The sequence below is a fragment of the Vicugna pacos genome, chromosome 12 (genome assembly GCF_048564905.1).
Source record: "Vicugna pacos chromosome 12, VicPac4, whole genome shotgun sequence".
Lineage (NCBI taxonomy): Eukaryota > Metazoa > Chordata > Mammalia > Artiodactyla > Camelidae > Vicugna > Vicugna pacos.
Window position 1 is genome coordinate 30,896,515 of NC_132998.1, and position 24,218 is coordinate 30,920,732.

Below are 24,218 nucleotides of genomic sequence, written 5' to 3' on the forward strand. Positions count from 1 at the left end.
CTTCTATTTCCATCTTTATTTTCTTTCAGAAATGTTAAATAATAACATCAGTTTACAAAGAAGTAAAATCTGATATAGCTTTCTTCATATGCTGGGTTGGTCTAGATGCATTCTGTGGATTGTTTACCAAGGATCAACTGGTAAGTTATAAAAATGTATGAAAATGAAGAAGGATGGCTTGAAATAGACCTATGCTGGAGCATATTTGTCCAGAGGGTCTATTTTGGAAGAAAAACCTGAGAATCACATTGTTTTACGTGTTGTTAGTAATATTTCAAAGCAAGCCACTTAAAATAGGTCCTGAGTGCTAATACTGGCAATGATCTCGTTTTCCATATGCTTTCACGTGTCTTCATTTAAGTGTACATAGTTGTATCTACAGTTAACATTTGTCTAAATTTGAACTCTACAAGGTATATATAGCCTTGTGATTAAGAAAACGAATTCTGATACCAGACCTGGATTAAAAATTGTAATGTCCACCGTTTCCTTGGACAGGTGCTTTAATCTTTGTAAACCAGTTTCCTCATTGGAAAAATGGAGACGATTCTTGTATCAAGGGCAATAATAAGAATTACAGTGGTTAATGTATAAGGTACCAAGCACATTATAAGTCATATGGTAAGGCTCATTAAATAGTAGGTATTATTATTATTATAGTAACTATCATTTGTGGGAGAAACTGTTGGGGATCAAAATTGTTTATTGAATGCAAACACAGGCAACCAATAGCACAGACTTATTTCTCTCCTTTATAACCGCTTACTTGCCTAAGGACTGGGAATTCAGCTCACTGCTCACTGTCACCCAAATCGCCCATTAATTTATCAAATAAGGCAGTCTAAAACTCCATGTGTATCTTCCCGTAGGGCCCGGGTCTGTTGAAGTGAAAAGTTAAAAGTGAAGGCGAGACAGTTGCCCTTTGACCCACACTCCCCCATCGGTCACCTGCTCATTTAAATGGTGCGTCCCCTCGGGTGCCTCTTGATAAAATTTTCTCTGAGCGCTCTCTGTGGACTCGCCAGAGGCAGCTGGACGTTCCAGTTCTCACCTGCCCGGGTGTCCGTGGCGCTCGGCGATCCGAGCCACCCCGGCCTGGCACCCGGTGAGAACGCAACGCGGCGTGGGTGTGGGGGTTGTCTTGAAGTCCCACTTCCAGGGCTCTGCTGGCTGCGGGGGGCGCGGAGGCTGCCGCCGGCGCGTACCCTTTTTCCTTTGCGGGACGCTGCGGGCCCGCGGGGACCGACACCTGCCGGACGCGTCTGATCCCCCCAGGGCGCCACGCCCGCCGCGCTCGCGGCGCCCGAGAATAAGAAGTGAGCGCCGGGCGCGCAGGTAAAGCTCCAGCTCCGACTGCGCGCCGCGGCGCCGCCAGTTTGCGCGCAGGGACCCGGCGACCGCGCGGCCATGGAGGCACCGCGGGGCATCGGCACCTTTGTGGTGTGGGACTACGTCGTGTTCGCCGCGATGCTGCTCATCTCGGCCGTCGTCGGCATCTACCATGCCTTCGCGGCGGGCGGCCAGCAGACCCCCAAGGACTTCCTGATGGGCGGCCGCAGGATGACCGCCGTGCCGGTGGCGCTGTCCCTCGCCGCCAGCTTCATGTCGGCGGTCACCGTCCTGGGCTCCCCGTCTGAGGTCTACCGTTTTGGGGCCATATTCAGCATCTTTGCCATCACCTTCTTCCTTGTGGTGGTCATCAGCGCGGAGGTCTTCCTTCCGGTGTTCTACAAACTGGGAGTTACCAGCACCTACGAGGTAAAGTGTGAAGGGGGTCTGGGGAGAGGCGGCGAGAGGTTGGTGGACTTTTCAGGCTCCTGGAGGGATTTTCCTGGGGGCAGACTCACCACCACATCGAGGTCTCTCCCTGTCCGAGCCCATCATCTCTCTCGCCCTCCTCTTTTAGGGAGAGATGTCCTATAAAGGTTGGAAAAAACCTAGGACTTCCTCTCATGAGCTCAGTGAAAAAGAGAGGTTCCCAAAGTAAACTGAGTTATTTGAACAAGTGCTCGCTAAGGCTCTTTCAGCTTTAACATCTTTGATTCCAAGTCAAGGGGAAATATTTTTTAAACTTACTATCTTGGGGGCAGATATGTCATTCAACTCTCAGCTCTTTCTTGAAATGAATCCTCTCTTCATCAGGCTCCACTCACTTTTCCAAGATAGTGGAGAAGCCTGTGTTCTCTTCCCACCCTTCCCTCTCTGTGCATACCTTCCACAGAGAGGCAGACACCTGAATTTAGCTGCTGTTATCTCTTGTCCCAGTGTCTGAGACCAGATTCTACACTTAACTAGCTGGATAACCTGGGATGACTTACTTAACCTTTTGTGCCTATTTCTTCATCTCAAAATGGAAATACCACCACCTACCTCATCCAGTTGTTGGGAAGATTAAATGAGATGCAAATGTAGCAGTTAGAATGGTGTTTGGCACAGGGTAAGTGCTGAATAAGTGTTGGCAGTAAGTATTTGGGTAGTGATGATAGAGGTGGTTACCTTGGGATCACTGGGGAAATTTGGCTACAAGGTTCTTAAACAGCTCTTCCTTCTCTCCTTCTTTCTCTTAGGAAGATGGTTGAGGAAAACCGTCTTTCCAGTTGCAGGTCTACTGGTTACTGGTTTTCTCAAGTTGTCTGCCGAAAAGGGTTTTGTAAAGATAGTGCAAATGTTTGGTTTAGTTTAAAGAGCTATTGAATGGGAGTGTCAGGGGAGGATAAAAGCTCAGGGGAGTGGTCTGGCCCAGTTCCATGAGCTCCAGGGACAAATCTGCAAAGTTTTCCCTCTAATAAGCCATTATCCAGAGGGCTCAGAGCCTCATTCTCAGCAGCCAGCTTTGTCCTTGAAATTATGTAGTATTTGCCCCAACCCAGAGGCACTGGAAGGTGGTTTCTTAGTGAGGCTGGTTCAACTGGTGCTGGGGACGGAGCCCCAGTGGCACAAGTGTTGGTGACAAATTGCCTGGGCTTTAGTGATGTCTTGCAGGGTGAGGTGGCCCTTGGGCAGCATTGCCTTCTTTGCACTCTGGTCACTGTGTTTGGGAAAGTTTAGTCATTACCCCAGAAGTGAGCAGGATGGAATTTCTGTGTTTTGCTCAAAGGTTCCATATTGACTGCCCTAAACTAAACACAGTCTTAGGTCCTTTTTTTTTTTAAACCCTTATAGTGTTCTGAAAAAAGTTTATTTAGCATTTAGTAATGATGGGAAGTCAAGTAAAATTCCAGATTCTGGCTTCTTTTGAAACTTAGAAGATTGGTGACACTGGGCTCATAGTCCCTGCGGCCATAGGAACCCCAGTTTATAGCCATTGCTCTCACTCCCTCTTAATTTCTGTGTTGAGGCCTCCTCATTGTATCTGCGTGGTTGCTTTCTGATGGTAGACAGATCTATCTGCATTCAGCTTTTTATCAAAAATTCAGAAGGGAAAATGGACAGGGGAGAAGGAAGTTCCTGCTTTGAGGGTGATGTGAGAGAACATACTTCTTAGTGGACATGAGAAATATTTCAGCCCATTAATAAATGAACACCTGGTCCATCCACTTGTGTATTTTACCAGATGAGATCTGTAGGCATTTGAGTCTGTGAGCTCTGATCTGCAGTTAACCAACTCCAAAACCCAGAAACCGTTTGAAGACCCTGGCAAGAGGACTTCAGTCTCCATAGATGAATGCTTCACACATAATCACTGACCCATACCTCTTTGGGGCAGCAACATTAACTCAGCCAGAAACTGATTTTCCACACGTTTCCAGTGGTGGAGGCTAAGTTAGCAGGGTTCCAGCTAAAAATGGCAAAAGGCTAATGTTTACTGAATGCTTAATACAGGCTGGGCCCTGGGCTGCCTGTTTTACATGCATTATCTGGCTCAATACTCAAAATCACCCTGATAAAGGAGATACTGTGAGAGCCCCATTTTGCAGACAAAGAGATTTGGATTAAGAAGCTAAGCTACACAAGAGAGTGTGAAGCAAAGTGAACACGTGCCTGAGGCTGTGCAGTGGTGCATACTGACTGCTTCTGAAGGCTCTGGGGAATTATAACCCAAGCAGAGCTTAGAACACATGCAGGACATGTGGAGTGGTGGGCACACTGGAGTTGTCTATGACTAGTGGATGCCAGGCAACTGGGGACAGAGAAATTAGGTAACATGCCATGCCCCTGATGGTGGGTCATGGAAAACACTTTCTTGAGGAATTTTTTGTTTGTTTTATCCTGAGAGGTAGAACCAACTCTACAGAGTAAGAATCCCAGCACTGAGGTACCCTGGTCTACTTACTCACGTATGGAATCTCTCCCTAGTTATAGTTTGTTAGCTACAATTAGCTGTTCAGAAGCATTTTTGATATCTATTTATTACCATTATTGCCTTCAAGGTATAGTCCTGATGGGTGTTTAGAAACGCCCATGCCCACAGATAAGAAATATCACACAGGAATCCAATTTCATTCACAGCTTCTTTCTTGAGGATCTTTCTGTATCCAGCAAAATCTATGTGTTTGAACTAAGTTGCCCAGACTCTTCTTTTTTTTTTTTTTAAATTCAATAGAAGTCTTAGCATTCCTAAGTTATTCAAAGCACTGAGGACTATGAGAGATCTTGTCTGACTATAGGTGTTACCGGATCCAAACCTTGTCCTGCTCACCTGTGGGCAGTAAAATCAATCTACTGACACCGGGTTGTGGTGAAGGAAAGTGCAGCATTTGTTGTAAAGGTGCCAGACAAGGAGTCGGGGGAAGATGATGCTCAAAAAACCTGAACTCCCCAATGGATTTTAGCGGAGCGTTTTTAAAGGCAGTTTGAGGGATAAGAGGGTCACAGGATATGTGATCAGCTTGTGCATCATTCTGGGATTGGTTGATGATGAGGAAACAGGACAGTGTCACAGGGGTTACCATTATCCATCCTCAGGCTCCAGTAGGTCTGGGGCCACCTGCTTATGGTCATCAGGTATCTAACTTCTTCCATTTGGTGGGAGTTTTAGCATCTTGAAAACAACTCGGGAAATGTGTATCAGATACTGTTATCAAGGTACTTTGGGAGGAACCAGAGGCTCTGTGACTGCCATATGTCTGATTTACTGTTTAAATTGTTACCAGTTTTCCTGGCCCAACTGCTACATTTGTCTCTACAAGGTCACATCCTTTCAATCATTAATTTTTGAGCCAAGCTTTTGTGACTCAGGGAAGGCCTGGGGGATGACAGCTTTTCTACAAACAAGAGGCAGACAGAGGACTTGGGGGCAGGGATCTGTCCCGGGAAAGTCCATTGGGTCCTGCTCAGTTACATGGGCACCTACTGTTATACTGTAGTTTCGTCTAGAAATCCTAGAGCTTTTCTCTGAGCTTATTGATCAGTGACTTAGTCTTTAGATATTGCTTAGCAGCCCAGTGATGTGGACAAAGAATGTCCCTGCCATTTCAGTAAACAAAGAATGTTGTAGCCAGAAAATTATCAGCCACTGCAGCCACCCCCCATGGTGCGCCCTCAGAGGAATTTAGGAAGGAGAAAAGCAGGGTACTGACGCTAGGTAGTTAAGATGTTTATGAAAGGAATGATTTCAATAAGCCCAGAGCCTTGCATCTTCCCATGCATAGAAAAGCGTTAAAACCACTAACTTGGGACCTGTTTTTTGTGATTAGCAGTAATCTTTTGATGTTCAACTACATGTATGTGTTTGTTTCCAGCAAATACTGCTATATATCCTGGCTCCTCTCTTACCTCTTTGGAACAGTCCCACAGAGCTGTCCCAGAGCCTGCCATCCTGGGCCGTAGTCCTCAGTTAGGCTTTGCTGTAAAACATAAGTCTCACTTATGTTGTGCACTTTTTTCAGTCAACATTGAGATGTGATAAAACTTCTTGGTTCTGTCTTGAGTTAGCCTTATGTGAGGAGGGATATACATACATATATATATGTGTGTGTATATATATATATTTGGTTCAACTTGTTGATTTCTTGCCTCCATCACATTTTTCTCTGCAGTTTTCTTTAGTCTCCAGCAATTTGGATGCTAGAAAAGACCTTTTCTAGCAATTTATGTATATTTATTTTTTATAATTTTACTAAAACGACTTGGAAGAAGAAACAGTGTCCTGTTTCCAGGCTTCGAGACACTTCTTGGGTCTTCTGAAAAGTCTTCTAAAATATACTTGGATGATTTTGACACATGTTATTCACTGAGATTCAAAATCTCAAGGCCTAATGGGGATTTGGATACCAGCTTCTTAATGTCTTACTTTTAAGTGAACAGTTTACAACATTTCCACATCCATTTCCATCATTTGGTAGTGTCCAAAACCCTGCAAAGTAAGAAGGGGAAAGAATTATTACTGTGAGCCACATTGTCAGAAGGAGGAAACTGAGATTTTGAGTGACTGCCCCAAGACCGTGAAGTCAGGAATGAGGCTGGAACAAGGACTGCAACTCTTCCCCCAGTGCGCTGCACTGTACGCTCTTTACTCACCATTTATTTTGGGAGGTCTTGCTGTGTGTCAGTGCCACTCATTCACACTGGATGAATCTTAGCCATATGGTTAGTTCACTTGTTATTTCAAATAACATAGTGGTTGCATGCACAGATTTTGGCATCAGATAGTTCTAGATTTGCATTGTTCCTCTAACAGTTACTAGCTTGCAACCTTGGTGTAATCTCTGAGCCCCAGTGCCCTGGTCTTTAACATGCGCTTATGCATAGTAACTGCTTCATGGAGTTGTTGGGAGGATAGTGCATCCAGCAAATACTCTGTAAATTAGCTGGATTATGAAGCAAAAATATCTGGTATCTTTTCCTCTGAAAAGATATTTACCTAATGTCAGTTTTTCCTTCCTCTTTTTTTCTGCTAGGTAAAAAGACTATTGTCAGCCTTAAAATTCTATGTGTACTAATAATATTCAAGTTAAAGAATGCCTTGGACCCTAGCTTCCTTCCAGCTCTGAAATCCTAGGATTCTAACTCTGTAATACATTATGATATATAAAATGGGAGATAAGCACCCTACTGACCTACCTCGGAGATATTGCGAGTTTGATTCCAGACCACTGCAGTCAAGTGAATATTGCAATAAAACGAGTCACATGAATTTTTTTGGTTTCCCAATGCATATAAGAGTTATGTTTACACCATGCTGTAGTCTATTAAGTGTACAATAGCTTTATGTCTATAAAACAATGTACATACTTTAATTAAAGAATTACCTTATTGCTAAAAAATGCTAACCATCTTCTGAACCTTCAGCAAGTCATCATCTTTTTGCAATAGTAACATCAAAGATCACTGATCACAGATCACCATAACAAATATAATGATAATGAAAAAATTTGAAATATTGTGAGAATTACTAAAATATGACACACAGACATGAAATAGCAAATGCTGTTGGAAAAATGGTGCCAATAGACTTGCCCAATGCAAGGCTGCCACATACCTTCAGTTTGTAAAAAACACAGGTTTTGTGAGACACAGTAAAGTGACATGCAATAAACCGAGGTCTGCCTATATATCATAACATACTGCAGATGTCAAGGTTGGCTCTGAACAGGAACTGACTTGAGCTGATTTAAGTTAAACATTTTTATTGAAAGGATGTGGAGATAGCTCACAGAATAGAGGGAAAAGCTGAGCAAACAGACTGTAAAAAGAACAGAAGCCAGGGCAGTCTCTTCAGGCCACCCTGTCAGGATCGTCTGCTTCTGCTCCAATCATTTTCTGTCTCTGTCTCTTGCCTCTAAGATTCAAATCGCCATTGAGAAGAGAATCTGATTGATTGAACTTGGGTCATGTGACCAGCCTTTGGTCAGAAGAGGCAGAGCGCCTAGATTGACGGTTCCATCACAATAGCCTGAAGTGGGAAAGGGTTGATTCCCTAAGTGAATCAAGGCAAATGTATGTACTGAGTAGATACCAAGAGAAAGGGGAGGACAATGCTGCTCACTATAAAAATGCAGAATATAATTCCATCTGTATGACATTCTAGAAAAGGCAAAACTTGGTGATTACAAAGGTTTAGGAGTGGGGGAGGGTTTGACTACAAAAGAGTGACATGAAGGAGGTTTCTGGGGAGGATGGAACTGTTCTGTCTGTGTTAAAATCCACTGAACTGTACTCTAAATCAGAGTACAAAACAAATTTTCTAGAACAAAAAATTTTGCTACATGTAATTAAAAATAATAAAATAGAAATGCAGAGTACAAATTAGTTATGAAGTTGCTTTAAATTTCTAACTCCTTTACTTCTTAAGCTGCTGATTTTTAAAAAGTGTCCAGAGGTTTCATGTATTAACCATTTTTTCCTTTTTTGGAAACAGTATTTAGAACTTCGATTTAACAAATATGTTCGTCTCTGTGGAACATTCCTCTTCATTGTTCTAACAGTAAGTAGCTTTCAGTTCAATTATTTTATCTTTTTTCATCTAAAATGTTTTTAAACAAGGCATCTGGGCCAAGCTTATTTGGTAAATACATGAAAGATATAAAAAGAGATATTGAAAATAGGAGGAAACAAAAAAGGAAAACGCTTGTCACTACGTAGCATTAATCCTTAAGATCATTAAACACTGTTTCAGCATATTAATTACTTCCCAGGAAAACAGTGATTTAAGTGAACACTGAATATTTTACTGATCAAGCAACAGTTTGTTGCTTTAGGAAAATATGCTTTTCCCTATTGCACCTCCCTCTGTCCCCACCAAAGCAACCATAAGGGCATTACTGAGATGACAGAGATATTTGAAGGAACTATAGTAGCTGATAGTAGGAATTGTAATAGAGGGAAAGCAATTTGTATGTTTCATAGTATTTTTGCAACTTGTTGAGGAATAGGTTTGAAAAAATTAATTGAAATAGGAAGACATTAGGAAATAATTTTCTTTGTTTGAAAGCATACTTAAAAAAAATGAATCTGTGCTGTCTTTAAAAAAATTGTTCCATAAGACTCAATTGAAGCAGTTGCTGAGTGTACAACAACAGAACCAAGCACTCTGGAGGAGTTTTTAAAGCCAAGTATATAATCCAGTGATTCAAGAATATGCAAGTATACATTCACTGTTTGGCACAAATGGAAAGCAAAGATTTGCCAAGCAATCAGTGACAAAGACTGCTTCCCACTCTTCAGCCAGACTGCTGGAAGCTTGGCACGATCATTGTCACGTGATTGATATCTGACATTTGGCAGCTAAGTGCTTTAGGGATGAGTTTGATAATGGAGTTAGAGGAAGGAGTTTTCATTCTCATCCCTATTTAGAATTCTGTTTCTCCAATCAAAAGCTACCCAAGCATTCGCTGCAGCATGAAAGAGTGCCTTTGTAAGTTATTTAACTCAACTGCATTTTATATCTTTATAAATTACATAGCTTAAATTATATCAGTCCTTAATACTTGCAGTGTAAAAGGAAAAAGCCCTTTGGGGTCTGGTAGAGAGAGATTCTGACACAGAGCTGAGGCTGGTAGCTTGCATTCAACAGTTCAGACCCTCTTTGGATTATTGTTAGAAACGCCAATAAAAAAGTGGGACAAGTGGTAGGAAGGTGGCCTGTGTTCACATTTTCGAATCTTTAACTTGAACAGAATAATGACTGTGGGAAGCTTGTTCATTCTTGCAAAAAGAGGGGAGCTTTAGGATCTACTGTTTGAAGGACTTACTTCCAGAGATCTCCCATGTAATTTAATCAAACATTCAAATACAACATATGTCTTTTTATAATATGCTTTGTAGGTAGTCATAGATCTAGCTTCTGTGTGATACATTAGAAAGGTTAAGTGCAGTGAAAATGATATTCTGAGAAAAAAGACCATGTTTGTCTTACTAACTATTGTACACCAGATTAATAAATATTTGTTAAATGTATGAATGAAAAATGGCAAAATAATATTAAAGAGATGGAATAGAGTTTTCGCTGGCTTTCAGGAGATTTTAGGGCAAAATTGCACTTTTAATTAGTAGGTGTGCAAACTTTTAAAAACCAGTTTCCAATTTTTTTTTACTGTTTTCCCAGTTATTTCTGCAATGATTAACAATAATTTGAAAGCATATGAATGAGGAATTGTCCACTTTTAAATTTATATTCTTTCTTTCTAATGTTTTTATATCTAGAAAAATGTATTTCAAGCTTGAATTGATGGATCAGTGACTATCCACACTATGCATTGCATTAAAAGTCCATATTTTTACACAAAATTGGTCATAAAAGATTTTTGTAACCTATGATCACCCCATAAGTGGAAAAGGAGAGTCAACCTCACTTAAATAACATTTTTCAAGTTACAGACAAATTTTGTTAAGTGTATTGAAGCTGCTGTTTTAATTCATAATCAAATTTATAGAAAAATATAAATATTTCATTTTATAATTCATACCACTTATTTGATTTTCTTTCTTCCCCCTAGATTCTGTATACTGGAATTGTTATTTATGCCCCTGCCCTGGCTTTGAGTCAAGGTAAATTTTAGAGTTACCAATGTGTCACTCACATTTGGGGGTTCATTTTTAATAGAGCTTACTCTTATTCTCTCTTTGGGGAGATAAGGAGGTGGAAAAATGCTTCCAGTAACCTGTATCAGCTTGAGGGGGGCGCGGTAGGCTCAGTGTCTACACTGGCAGCTTCTTTGGGTTTCTGGATCGATAGCTCCAAAACGTTTGTAGGTTAGTGAGTAGAAGGGTGGACTTCACTCACTGTTCATTGTTTCTCTGGGATGTGCCAACCAGCCATTCTCCATTCCTTCAGAACGGATGCCTCCTATAGTCTCAATCACAAATGACTGCACTTCCTCCCTTTGTGGCTGTAACCTGGAACCCATCTCCAAGAGGCTTCTGTGTTAATTCCGCCTTGGCTCAGTCTCATTGTAAAATTTGGCAGGGAAAGAAGCTTTTCTTTTCCCCATTTCTACTGTGACCAAAATACAAGAAAAAGAAATTTGTGAGGTTTGAAATATCAGATTGCTTCTAGTGACAAAAGTGACAGATGGCTATAGTATCCTTATAAACAAATGTGTGAAGGCCGTGCTGATCAACAAGTTACTCTCCTCGATTTGGGTAGATAATAGCAGTGAGACAGAGATTGTTTATTGAGGCAAAGTTGTGTGTTAGTCATACTCTCAAAAGGCTTCAGGGAAACACTACGTCCTTTGAATTCTTATCAGTCAGAAGTGACTTTATCTCTAACACTTCCTTGCAAAATGGACAAGTGGACTCTGTGATGGGAAGAATGTGGTGCAATTCCCTAAGTTAATAGAAAATGGAAAACCCAGGCTAACTCCACATTCTTGATTTCATGGTACGTAGATAATAGTTGTTGCCTACATTTATCAAGTGCAACAGTATCATTACAGAGTGTGCCCTTGAATTCTGAATGTCGGGCATGTTCCATATCAGTATTACCAGCATCATGAATGGATCACTTCATATGTAAAGATATGAGCTATACACTGCATAGGTTACCTGTTGGCTTTAAGTGTAATTAAAGATGTTGGCTTGAGGGTTCTAAAGTACAGTTTGGGGAATAAGAAAGCACTGCCTTCAATCTGTGAAGAAATCAAGGACTCTGTTTTCATCAGTATGTTGAGCCACTCCTTAGTAGTAAACTAGGATCTGAGAAATGGCATTTTGACTACTTGGACATCAATTGTCCATCTTACTGTACCAAGGCAGCAGGCACAGGCATAGACAGGGTACTTGGTGTACAACGGATGCTCAATAGAAACTCATTTGGCGGAATTGGAATTTAACATTCTTTAGGTACAAATTTTTAAAACTTTTGTTTAATTATGGAAAACTTAAAACATGCTAAAATAGAATAGTATATTGAACCTCAATGTACTGCTAACTCTACACTAATAATTATCAATTCTTGGCTTAATTCACTCCCTGTTTCCCTCACTAGATTATTTTTCTGTAAACCTGAGATATTTTATCATTTCATCTGAATTCAATATGTCTTTTAGAGTAAGCATGTGTTTTTTTTATTGAGGTATAATTAACATAAAACACTAGTTTCAGGGATACCATAATGTTCAATATTTGTATATATTGCAAAATGATCACCACAATAAGTCTAGTGAACATCCATCATCATACATAGTTACAATTTTTTTCTTGTGATGAGAGCTTTTAAGATTTACTCTCTTAGCAAATTTAAAAATATGCAATACAGTACTATTAACCATGCTGTACATTATATTCTCATAACTAATGTATTCTATAACTGCAAGTTTTTACCAGGATGTGCTTTTTAAAACACAACTTTACCTTCATCATTTCTAAAACTTTAGTTCCTTAATGTCATCAATATGAGGTCAGTGTTCAGATTTCCCTGATTTTTTTTCAGTGTCTGTCAGAATCAGGATCCAAATAAGTTTATGTAATTGTAATTAGTTCGTTTGTCTTGTTTCTCTTTCTTGCGTTTTAAAATAAAAAACACATTTTTATTGAGATATAACTTGTATATTATAAAATTCACTGTACCTAACTGTATAGTTGGATGAGTTTTGACAATTTTGTATACTTGTGTGACCACGACCCATCTCGATATAGAATATTTCCATCATCAAATCCCAGAAAAAGTTTTTTGTGCTTCTTTCTAATAAATCTCTAAGCAGTCAGTGTCTGATTTTATCACCATAAATTAGTTTTCCCTGTCCTTGGATTTTATATAAATGGAATTGTATAGTGCCTTTTTGCATCTGGTTTCTTTTGCTCAAAAAAATGTTTTTGAAACATTCATTCATGTTGCTGCATGTATCAGTAGTCCATTTTTTTTTCTATTGCTAGAATTTTATCATATACATCTACCAAAATCTTTTATCCATTCTGTTGTTGATGGATGCTGTTTCCAGTTATAGGCTATTTTGCATTAAGGCTGCTAAGACTATTCTTGTACAGGTTTTGTTTTGCCTTGCTTTCCTTTTTGACACATTTTCATTTTTAGGGGATGAATACCTGGAGCCAGTGTAAATACCTTTTCTGACCTAGCACAGGGTAGATGCACATACAAAATTTAAGAGAACTGCCAAATAGCTTTTCTGAGTGATTGTACCATTTTGCATGCCCATCCTATCCTACAGTGTATGAGAATTCTAGTTATTCCATATCCTTGTCAACATTTTATATTTTTCTTTTCAACTGTAGCCATTCTAGTTGTAGGATCTATTATCTTTTGTGGTTTTAATTTGCATTTTGCTAATGACTGTTGATGTTGAACTTACTGTTTCATGGAATAATAAAATGAATACAAAAAGACTAGTAACCTAGAAAAAAAAGACTTGAACTGACACTTTACAAAAGCAAATATTCTTCCAGTCCATTACATGGTATATTTATCCATTTACCTAGACCTTTTACAATTACTCTCAGTAATGTTTTTCAGTTTTTGATGTTGAAGTCTTGTACATATTTCTTAGATTTATTTCTAGGTAGTTGATGTTTTTGGTGCTGTTGCAAATAGTATTGTTTTATAATATCATTTTCTAATTATTCATCATTTGCAAGTGTATAAAAATATAATTGGCTTTTATATGTTGAACATCTAGCCTGAGAACTTGCTCAATATATTCATTAATTCAAGTAAGCTTTTGGCAGATCCCTTAGGAGTTTCATGTTGTTTATGAATAGAGACAGTTTTACTACTTCTTTATCTATCTATATGATTTTATCTCTCTTTTTTGCCTTACTTTACTGTTAATGTGGGAAATTATATATAAACCAATTTTCATTCTTGGGATAAACCTCACTTGGTCATAACCTCTTTATATATTGCTGCATTTGATTGGCTAATATTTTGTCTAGGATTTTTACAGTTTATGAGGAATATTGGTTTGAAATTTACTTTTCCTTTGTCAGGATTTGTTTATCAGTTATACTGGCTTTATATGATTTGGGAAGTGTTCCTTCCTCTATTTTCTGAACAAGTTTATATAAAACTGTCTATTTCTTTCCTAAATGCTTCAAAGAATTCATAATGAAGGCATCTGGGCCTGATGTTTGTTTGTTTTTATAAAAAGGTTTTGGTTTATGGATTCAGTTTCTTTAATAGAATTATTAATATTTTCTAGTTCTTATTGAGTCAGTTTTGGTCAACTGTGTCTTTTACGATTAATTCATTTTATCTAATTTGTCAAATTCATTGGCATAAAGTTGTTTAAAGTGTCCTCTTGTTATCTTTTTGACGTTTGTGGTATCTATAGTGCCATCCCTTCTTATTATATCTGATATTGATATATTTTCTGTGTTTTTTTTTCTTGATGTATCTTGCTAGTCCTTTTTTTGACCAGTTTTTGGCTCTGTGGATTTTGTTTGCTTTCTGTTTCATTAATTTGTGCTATTATATTTATTGTTTCCTTTTCTTCTTAATACTTTGGGCTTAAATTTTCTAGCTTCTTAAGGTAGAAACTTAGATCATTGATTTTAAATCTTTCCTATTTTATAATAGAAACACTTAAAGTTATAAGTTTTTCTGTAAGTACTGCTTCATCTGCATGCCACAGATTTTGGGACATTGTGTTTTTATTATCACTCAGTTAAAATATTTTCTAATTTTTCCCTTGTGATTTCTTTTACCCACGGGTTATTTAAAAGCATGTTACATAATTTTCAAATATTTAATGATTTTCAAACTTTTTTTTTAAACTAATTTCTAAATTGATACTGCTTTGGTCAGAGACCTATTATGATAATTCTTTGAAATATGTTAAGATTTGTTTTATGGCCCAGATATGGTCTATCTTGCTGAACATTCCATATACTTTTATAGTAAAGAATGTGTATTGTGTAGTTGTTGGGGATAATATTCTACAAATGTCAAAGGTTCAGTTGGTTAATTTTCCAGGCTCTTGGTTTTACTGATTGCATCACCATGGGGTCATTTAATGTTCTCCAGTCCTCTGTATTTCTTGTGAACTAGATCTAGAAGCTTTCTCAGACTTCATTTCAACTTTTTGGAGAGACTATTTCATACAGTTTTCAGCTCTTCTGAGTAAATACCAAGGAGCACAATGGTTGGATTATATGATAAGAGTATGTAAAAAACCATCAAACTATCTTCCAAAATGGCTGTTACCATTTTGCATTCTCAATCCTTGCCAGCATTTGGTGTTGTCAGTGTTCCAGATTTTGGCCATTCTAATAAGCGTCTAGTGGTATCTCACTGTTGTTTTAATTTGCATTTCCTGCTGACATATGATGTGGAGCATTTTTTCATGTGCTTGTTTGCCATCTATATATCTTCTTTTATAAGGAGTCTGTTAAGATCATTGGCGCATTTTAAAGTCAGATTGTTTGTTTTCTTATTGTTGAGTTTTGAGTTGTGTGTGTGTGTGTATGTGTGTAATTTGGATAGCAGTCCTTTATCAGATGTGTCCTTTGCAAACTTTTCTTTCAGTCTATGGCTTGTCTTCTAATTCCTTGCTGTTGTCTTTCACAGAGCATATGTTTTTAATTTTAATGGTGCCCAGCTAATCAATTATTTCTTTCATAGATTGTGTCTTTGGTGATTTATCTAAAAAAGCATCATTATACCTAAGAAGTCTTGGTTTTCTCCTTTGTTATCCTCTAAAGTTGAATAGTTTTGTGTTTTAGATTTAGGCCTATGAGCTATCATGATTTAATTTTGGTGAAGGGTATAAGGTCTGTGTCTAGATTCATTTTTTTTTTGCATGTGGATGTCCAGTTGTTCCAGCACCATTTGTTGAAGAGACTGTCTCTGTCCATTGTATTGCTTCTACTCCTTTGCCAAAGATGAGTTGACCATATTTATGGAAGTCTATTTCTAGTTTCTCTATTCTGTCCCATTGATCTATATTCTATTTGTCTGGTTTTTTGTTTTGTTTTGTTTTGTTTTACCAATACCATACTCTCCTGATTACTGTAGCTTTATAGAAAGTCTTGAAGTTAGATACAGTCAGTCCTTCAGCTTTGTTCTTCTCCTTAAATATTTTGCTGACAAACAATAAATTGCTAGAGAAAGGGTGTGGAGAAAAGAGAACCCTCCTACACTGTTGGCAGGAATGTAGTTTGGTGCAGCCATTATGGAAAACAGTAGGGACATTCCTCAAAAGACTAAAAATAGACTTACCATGTGATCCAGCAATCCCACTCCTGGGCATATATCCAGAGGGAACTTTAATTCAAACAGATACATGCACCCCAGTGTTCACAGCAGCACTATTTACAATAGCCAAGACATGGAAACAACATAAATGTCCATTGACAGATGACTGGATAAAGAAGCTGTAGTATATTTATACAGTGGACTACTACTCAGCTGTAAAAAAGAATAAAATAATGCCATTTGCAGCAACATGGATGGACCTGTAAATCGTCATTCTAAGTAAGCCAGAAAGAGAAAGAAAAATACCATATGATATCACTTATATGTGGAATATAAAAAAAAAGACAAATGAACTTATTTACAAAACAGAAACAGACTCACAGATTTAGAAAACAAACTTATGGTTATCAGGGAAGGAAGGTAGTGGGAAGGAATAAATTGGGAGTTCAAGATTTACAGATACTAAATAATATATATAAAATAGATGAACAACAAGTTCATACTGTACAGCATAGGGAATTATATTCAATATCTTGTAGTATCATATGGTGAAAAAGAATATGAAAACGAATATATGTATGTTCATGTATGACTGAAGTATTGTGCTGTACACCAGAAATTGATACAACATTATAAACTGACTATACTTCATTAAAAAAATTAAAATTAAAAGAAATAAAATAGGTAAACAACAAATTTATGCTATGTAGCACAGTAAACTATATTCAATATCTTGTAGTAACCTATAATGAAAAAGAATATGAAAATGAATACATGTATGTATATGTATGACTGAAACGTTATGTTGTACACCAGAAATTGACACAATATTGTAAACTGACTATACTTCAATGAAAAAAATACTGTATAGAGTATTCAGTCTTTTGCCTCTCCATATAAACTTGACAGTTTGTCAGTTCTACACAGTTTGTCATTATCCACAAAATAACTTGCTGTAATTTTGTTTGGGATTGCCTTGAATCTATAGATTAAATTGGGAAGAACTGACATCTTGACAGTATTGAGTCTTCCTATTCATAAACATGGAATATCTCTCCATTTATTCAGTTCTTTCATTATATTCATCAGAGTTTGATAGTTTTCCTCATGTAGATCTTGTATACATTTTGTTAGATTTATAGCTAAGTATTTAATTTTGGGGGGTGCTAATGTAAATGTAAATGTGTTTTTAATTTCTAATTCCAGTTGTTCATTGTTGGTATAAGGAAAGCAACTGACTTTTGTATATTAACCTCTATCCTGCAACCTTGCTATAATCATTTATTAGAACCAGGAGATTTTTTTTGTGAATTATTTTAGATTCTCTATAAAGTTGATCGTGTTATCTGTGAACAAAAAGAGTTTTATTTCTTCCTTCCTTGATTTATACCTTATCTTAGTGGAAAAGTTTCAAGTGTCTCACTATTAAGTATGATGTTAGCTGTAAGTTTTTGGTAGATTATCTTAATCAGGTTGAGAGTGTTCCCCTCTATTTCGAGTATACTGAAAATTTTTTTCGTGAATGGGTGTTGGATTTTGTCAAGTACTGTTTCTTCCTCTATTAATATGATAATGTGATTTTTCTTTTTTTAGTCTGTTGATGTGATGGATTCCATTAATTGACGTTTAAACTCTTTGAACCAGCCTTACATACCTGCAAGAAATCCCACTTGATTGTGGCATATAATTGTTTTTATACTTATAAAATTCAATTTGCTAATATTTTGTTGAGGATCCTTGCATCTATGTTTCTGAGAGATATTGGTCTGTAGTTTTCTTTTCTTGTAATATGTTTTTGTGGTTTTGGTATTTAAAGTAATGCTGGCCTCATGGAATGATCTATAAAGTATTCCCTCTGCTTCTATCCTCTGAAGAAGATTTTAGAGCATTGGTATAATTTCTTCCTTAAATATTCAGTAGAATTCACCAGTGAACCCCTCTGGGCCTGAGCCTTTCTGTTTTGGGAGCCTTTCTATTTATTCAATTTATTTAAAAGATACAGGCCTGTTCAGATCTTCTGTTTCTTCCTGTGTAAATTTTGGCAGATTGTGTCTTTCAAGAAAGTGGTTCATTTCATCTAGATTATCAAATCTGCAGGCATAGAGTTGTTATCTTTCCATTAAAAATAATATGCTCCTCCACCTCTTAGGTAAATGGTAATAAATTATATAGACTTTTCTATAACTTGGTCTCATTTTAGTAACACACACAACTTGTCTTTCAAAGACCGGTAGAATAGTGTGTTTATTTGAACCTTGATGACAAATATCCTACCACCCCATTCAGTCTGGATAACCACTTTACAATATCAAGGGAGTGTCTTAGCTTAATTATAATACAGGTGCTTTTTCATGTATTTGATTTAGCCAAGATTGGATCACGTGTGGTATCTAAGGGTAGAATCCATGTCTATTTAACTCATCAAATAAAATTTTAATATTTTTATTGAAGTAAAGTCAGTTTACAATGTTGTGTCAATTTCTGACTCCAGTATTTGGTAATGTTGTGTCAATTTCTGACTCCATTATTTGGTACATTTTTTGAGATTTGGACCTAGTTTTAGGAGAGTGGGTATAGAAGTAGGTGCCCAATAAACAATATAGCTCCCTCCTAATGATTTTTTGAGAAATATTTTACTGTATATGTTTGTTTCTTAGTTATATATGCATTTTTCTCTTCTACAGCCACAGGATTCGATCTGTGGGGTGCAGTAGTGGCTACTGGGGTGGTCTGCACATTCTACTGCACGCTGGTACGTCAAGCACATTATTTCTCCTTGTTTTGCAAAATTGAAGATTTCAGTAGTCATGTGCTGCAATCTGGGTTGTTCATACCTACTCTCCTACCTCACACAGTATAACATTTTTGTAAGAAATATTCGGTCCAGGTTAAATTTGATCCTTTGTAGAACATTGGTCATAACTGAATTTTTTTTCTTTCACCTGAACCACGCAGTGCTCCCTAATTTTTGTCTCCTAATTCTCCCTTATTGTTGCCATGTGACAGCTGTGCTCATATTATCCCTTTGCTTAGAAGCCTGAGATGAGCAACAGTCAAAGCATGCAAGAACCAGTATGGCATAGGCACTGATAATTGTCACGGATGCTCATCCTTGGTAGTGGTGCAAGTCTTATGCAATTCCTAATATTCTGGGTCATCATCCCTTAGTTGAGGAATCTTTTAGAAGACAAAGTCCTCAGAGAGGGGCTGGGTCAGCCAAGGTCAGAGGGACTGGTGGGGGACACTTGGGAAGTCTGTGACAGTGGCTAGTACAAAACAATTTTAGTTTTTAAACAACTGCTATGTGCATACTGAATGAATATCAGCCCTGCCTGTGGGAGAAATCTACGATATTGCCATTTGCAATTTGACTCTGAATTTTCTTCCGAACAGTATCTCCACACCACTCCACTTCACTCCAAAATATGTATATATATATATATCTAGCCACACTCAACATGCCATGTATTTTGACCTCCCTGTGCTCTTGCCCATGCTCTTTTCTCTGCTGGGAGGACCTTCCATCTTGAACTCTGCTTATGTTTGAAAGTTTTGTCTAAGTATTACTTTCTTGAATGTCTCCTTGGGTGCACTTCGTGGTCAAGATCCATGTTTTCCTTATCTTTGTCTAGCATAGTGTATAAGCATGTAGATGCTTAATAATGTCTAGTAGAAGCATTAATCCTAATACATTTTCCTCTCGAAGGGTGGTCTTAAAGCGGTTATCTGGACAGACGTTTTTCAAGTTGGGATCATGGTGGCCGGATTTGCATCTGTGATTATACAGGCTGCACTTATTCAAGGTGGAATTAGCACTATTCTAAATGATGCCTATAATGGTGGAAGATTAAACTTCTGGAAGTAAGTTGCTATTTACTTCTTGGTTAATAGAACATTCCTTTTGCTTTTTCTGTGAAAATAACCTCTTTACTGAAATAGTAAGTTTACATTACAAAACAAACAAACCACTAAAGATGTGGTACAAAAATTTGAAGCTGTCAAGTAAACGTGTAAGGAGTTTTCACCAGGTCTTTAAGGGGTTACAACAGTCACGTAATACTTAGTTACATGGTATAGAGGATAGTGCTTCCTTCTGAGAAGGGATTGATAGCAAAAGAGTATTTTCTTCCAGATATTAAAGTCTGGAATAGGTTGAAAAATGGGGTAGGGAGTTAAGAAAAGATACAGTAGAGAGATAAGAAAAGGAAACCTCTTAAGAGAAAAATGCTGAAAGACAGTGATTCCATTTTGACAGTTCTTTGGTTCAAGTAGTCTGGAGAATTTCTCTTTTAGTATTGCCCTGGCAATATATAGCATTTTATGATTAATACTAAATATATACAGTATTAGTATTAATAATAAATATATATTGTATATATGTATATATATGTATGTAGTATGTGTGTGTAAATTTTATAATCTACATTATGTAATACTGAATATTATTTCTAGAAAATTGACTAGAAAGGTTATTGCTGACGCCTCATATGTCAGTATAGCAGATGATGTAACATGTCTTACAAAGCCTTTCAGTTTTCCTAAAGACTAATGGAGAAACTGGATATTCCATCACAAATATACCACACAATTTAAAAGAATATTTAAAAACACTTTCTCTTTTGGATCAATAGCTTCGTCCTTATACATCACGTTCAGTGTGCAGAGAGGGCTCACATTGGCATGGACCAGCTCATTCTCTCTTTAGCAGCCCTGCTTTGAGACAGGCAAGCTGAAATCACTGGCAAGAGGAAAGGAAAATCACTTTGCACTTGGTGGCTCTCTTCTTGGTTTTCTGAAAATCGGTGCTAATGTTTGAGAAGAAATTTTTCAGAAATTGGACAGGGTCAATGCGTTAACTTACAATGAATCAACTTCAGCTGTTCTCAATATATATGTATTATTTTCCCTTTTACCTCAGGATTCAGACCCAGTTGGCCCAGCTTTGGCATGATTCCATCCTTTAGCTAGGGCACAGCAGAACATTTTGACTGACCACTGTCTAGGCTATTTAATAAAGAAGTGGTAGTTCCCCCAAGGCAAACCTAGATTACTGCTACCAGAAGAGAGGGGAATGGATACTAAGAAGCAGCAACAACCAGTGGCCACTTGAGACTTTGATTAATCACAGATCTTTTCCTAGTCAGCTAGGTTGAGGGGAGAGGATGTGGAACCAATCATTTTTCTTTAAGATAATTGTCACTTAATACAACGGGTACACATATTGCTGCATTGAAATGATAACTCACACATCAATAAGAGATTCTAAAAAGTAGAAGATTAGATATTTTTATGACCCTCGCTTTGAAGGTTGCCAACCATTAAGTAATAATGAAGAGCCTTATTGTATATCCCTTATTATTCATATATGTCTTGAGAATATGGTGGGCAAAAGATCTGCTCTGGTTAAGATAAATGAAGAGAAGGATTTTGTCTTGGTATTTTTCTGTATGGTCTAGAGTTGGCATATGTATTCTGTATTGCCACAACCACCAGTTGGGTATTTTAAATCTTGTCTTTTGGATGGAATGCATTATAAATATCAATTAAGTCTATCTGGTCTAATGTGTCATTAAAGGCCTGTGTTTTCTTACTGATTTTGTGTCTGGATGATCTGTTCATTGATGTAAGTGGGGTGTTAAAGTCTCCTACTATTGTTGTATTATTGTCAATTTCTCTTTATTATGCCTGTTAACATTTGCCTCATATATTGAAGTGCTCCTGTGCTGGGTGCATGTGTATTTACAATTGTTGTATCTTCTTGGATTGAACTTTTGATAATTATGTAGTGTCCTTTGTCTCCTATAACAGTCTTTATTTTAAAGTCTATTTTGTCTGGTAAAAGTATTGCTACCCTGACTTTCTTTTGACTTCCATTTGCATGGAATACCTTTTTCTATCCCCTCACTTTCAGTCTGTATGTGTCTTTAGATCTGAGGTGAGTCTCTTGTAGGCAGCAAATATACGGGTCTTGTTTTTGTATCCATTCAGCCAGTCTGTGTCTTTTGGTTTGGAGCATTTGGTCCATTTACATTTAAGGTAATGATCAATATGTATGTTCGTATTGCCGTTTTGTTAATGGTTTTCAATTTGTTTTTGTATGTCTTTTTTCCTCTTTCTTATTTTGTTCTGTTCTCTTGTGATTTGATGACTATCTTTAGTGTAATATTTGGATTCCCTTTTCTTTTTTGTGTGTATGTCTATTATAGATTTTTGATTTGTGTTAACGTGAGGTTTTTGTATAGCAGTCTATATGTATATGTCATTGTTTTAAGGTGATGATCTCTTAATTTCAGTGCATTTTTGATACCCTGCATTTGTACTGTCCTCCCCTCATGGTTACTGTTTTTGATATTATCTTCTTTATCTAATTATTTTATGTATCCCTTAACTGCTTATTGTGGATACAGATGATTTTACTACTTGTGTCTTTTAATTTCCTTACTAGCTGTGGACGATTTCCTACCTTTACTGTATGTTTGCCTTTACCAGTGAGCTTTTTCATTTTGTAATTTTCTTATTTCTAGTTGTGGCCTTTTCTTTTCCAGTTAGGGAAGTTCCTTTAGCATTTGTTGTAAAGCTGGTTTGGTAGTGCTGAATTCTTTTAGCTTTTACTTATCTGTAAAGCTTTTGACTTCTCCATCAAATCTGAATAAAAGCCTTGTTGGGTAGAGTATTCTTGATTGTAGGTTTTCCCCTTTCATTACCTTAAGTATATCATGCTAGTCCCTTCTGGCATGCAGAGTTTCTGCTGAAAAATCAGCTGATAACCTTATGGGAGTTCCCTTGTATGTTATTTGTTGCTCTTCCCTTATTACTTTTAATATTCTTTCTTTATCTTTAATTTTTGTCATTTTGATTACAATGTGTCTTAGTGTATTCCTCTTTGGGTTAATCGTGTATGGGACTCTCTATGCTTCCTGGATGTGGGTGACTGTTCCCTTTCCCAGGTTAGGGAAGTTTTCAGCTCAAGCCCTTTCTGTCTCTCTTCTTCTTCTGAGACCCCCATAATGTGAATATTAGTGTGCTTGATTTTGTCCCAGAGGTCTTTTAAACTGTTTTCATTCTTTTTTCTTTTTTCTGTTTAGCTGCAGTGATTTCCAGTGATCTGTCTTCCAGTTCACTGATTCGTTCTTCTGCCTCACTTAGTCTACTATTGATTCCTTCTGGTGTATTTCTCATTTCAGCTATTGTATTCTTCAACTCTGTTTGATTTTCTTTATATTTTCTAACTCTGTGTTAAAAATTTCTAACTTCTTGCTCTGTGCATCTGTTCTTCTCCCAAGTCCTTTGATCATCTTTATGATCATTACTCTGAACTCTTCCTCAGGTAGATTGCCTATCTCCCTGTCACTTATTTCTTCTTCTGGAGTTTTATCTTGTTCCTTGTTTCCTTATGTCTGAAACATATTCCTCTATTACCTCAGTTTGTCTTACTTCCTCCACATAACTCACTGAATCCTTTTGGCTCTCAAGTTTTATTAGCTAATACAGTAGCTGCTTTCTCTATGGAAGAAAGGGCTAACATCCTTGAAACTCTTAGACTTTGATAGTAAATGTTAAAAAATGAAATAGAGGCTCTCATCTGTCCATAGGAATTCTGGAATATGCATATATCAGAGCACTTTACTTGACTGATCTCAAATGTGAGATTTGAAATGGGTTTGCAGAATTTCATAATTTTCAGAAAGTTTCCATGAAAGCCAATTTTGCAGAAATTTTTCAAGCTCCTACTGTGTATCAGAGATGAACAGAATCATTCCTTCAAAGGTGATACATTAAGAAGGATTAAAAGCTGTATCAAATGTGGAAGTTAAGTTTTCTTTGTAACAATATTTTATAAATGTCATAAAATGACTTTCAACTATGAGTATTTAGTTTGTTCACATAGCATTTTAAGAGAGCATGATTATAATGACATGGTAGTTTTAGAAAATGAAAACCTTTACACTGCATTAATTGACTGAATCTTTTTAGCTTGAATATACAGTAGAACTATGACATACATTTGCTAGGATAGGAATTATACACACAAAGTGCATCAATATCGTGTTCATTTCAGTACTATGTCTATTGCTGCAGTGTACTTAGGAACCTCTCCTCTCTTTCTCTCTTTTCAGCTTCATGCTCTTCACTGATTACAGCATGGCAGACTTATTTAAATAATTTCCTATGGCCATGGAGAACAATT

At 37.2% G+C, this 24,218-nt stretch overlaps 1 protein-coding gene across 1 annotated transcript in view; it reads left to right on the forward strand.

The window, feature by feature from the left end:
- The first annotated feature begins 270 nt into the window (after positions 1-270).
- SLC5A8 (solute carrier family 5 member 8) overlaps positions 271-24,218 on the forward strand; it is a 51,578-nt gene continuing 27,630 nt past the window's right edge. Inside the window, exons 1-5 of the mRNA XM_031683206.2 lie at positions 271-1,758; positions 8,300-8,365; positions 10,377-10,428; positions 18,715-18,782; positions 19,737-19,891. Coding sequence (XP_031539066.2) covers positions 1,408-1,758; positions 8,300-8,365; positions 10,377-10,428; positions 18,715-18,782; positions 19,737-19,891 — 692 coding nt within the window. The 5' untranslated portion in view covers positions 271-1,407. The remainder of the gene's footprint in view (positions 1,759-8,299; positions 8,366-10,376; positions 10,429-18,714; positions 18,783-19,736; positions 19,892-24,218) is intronic.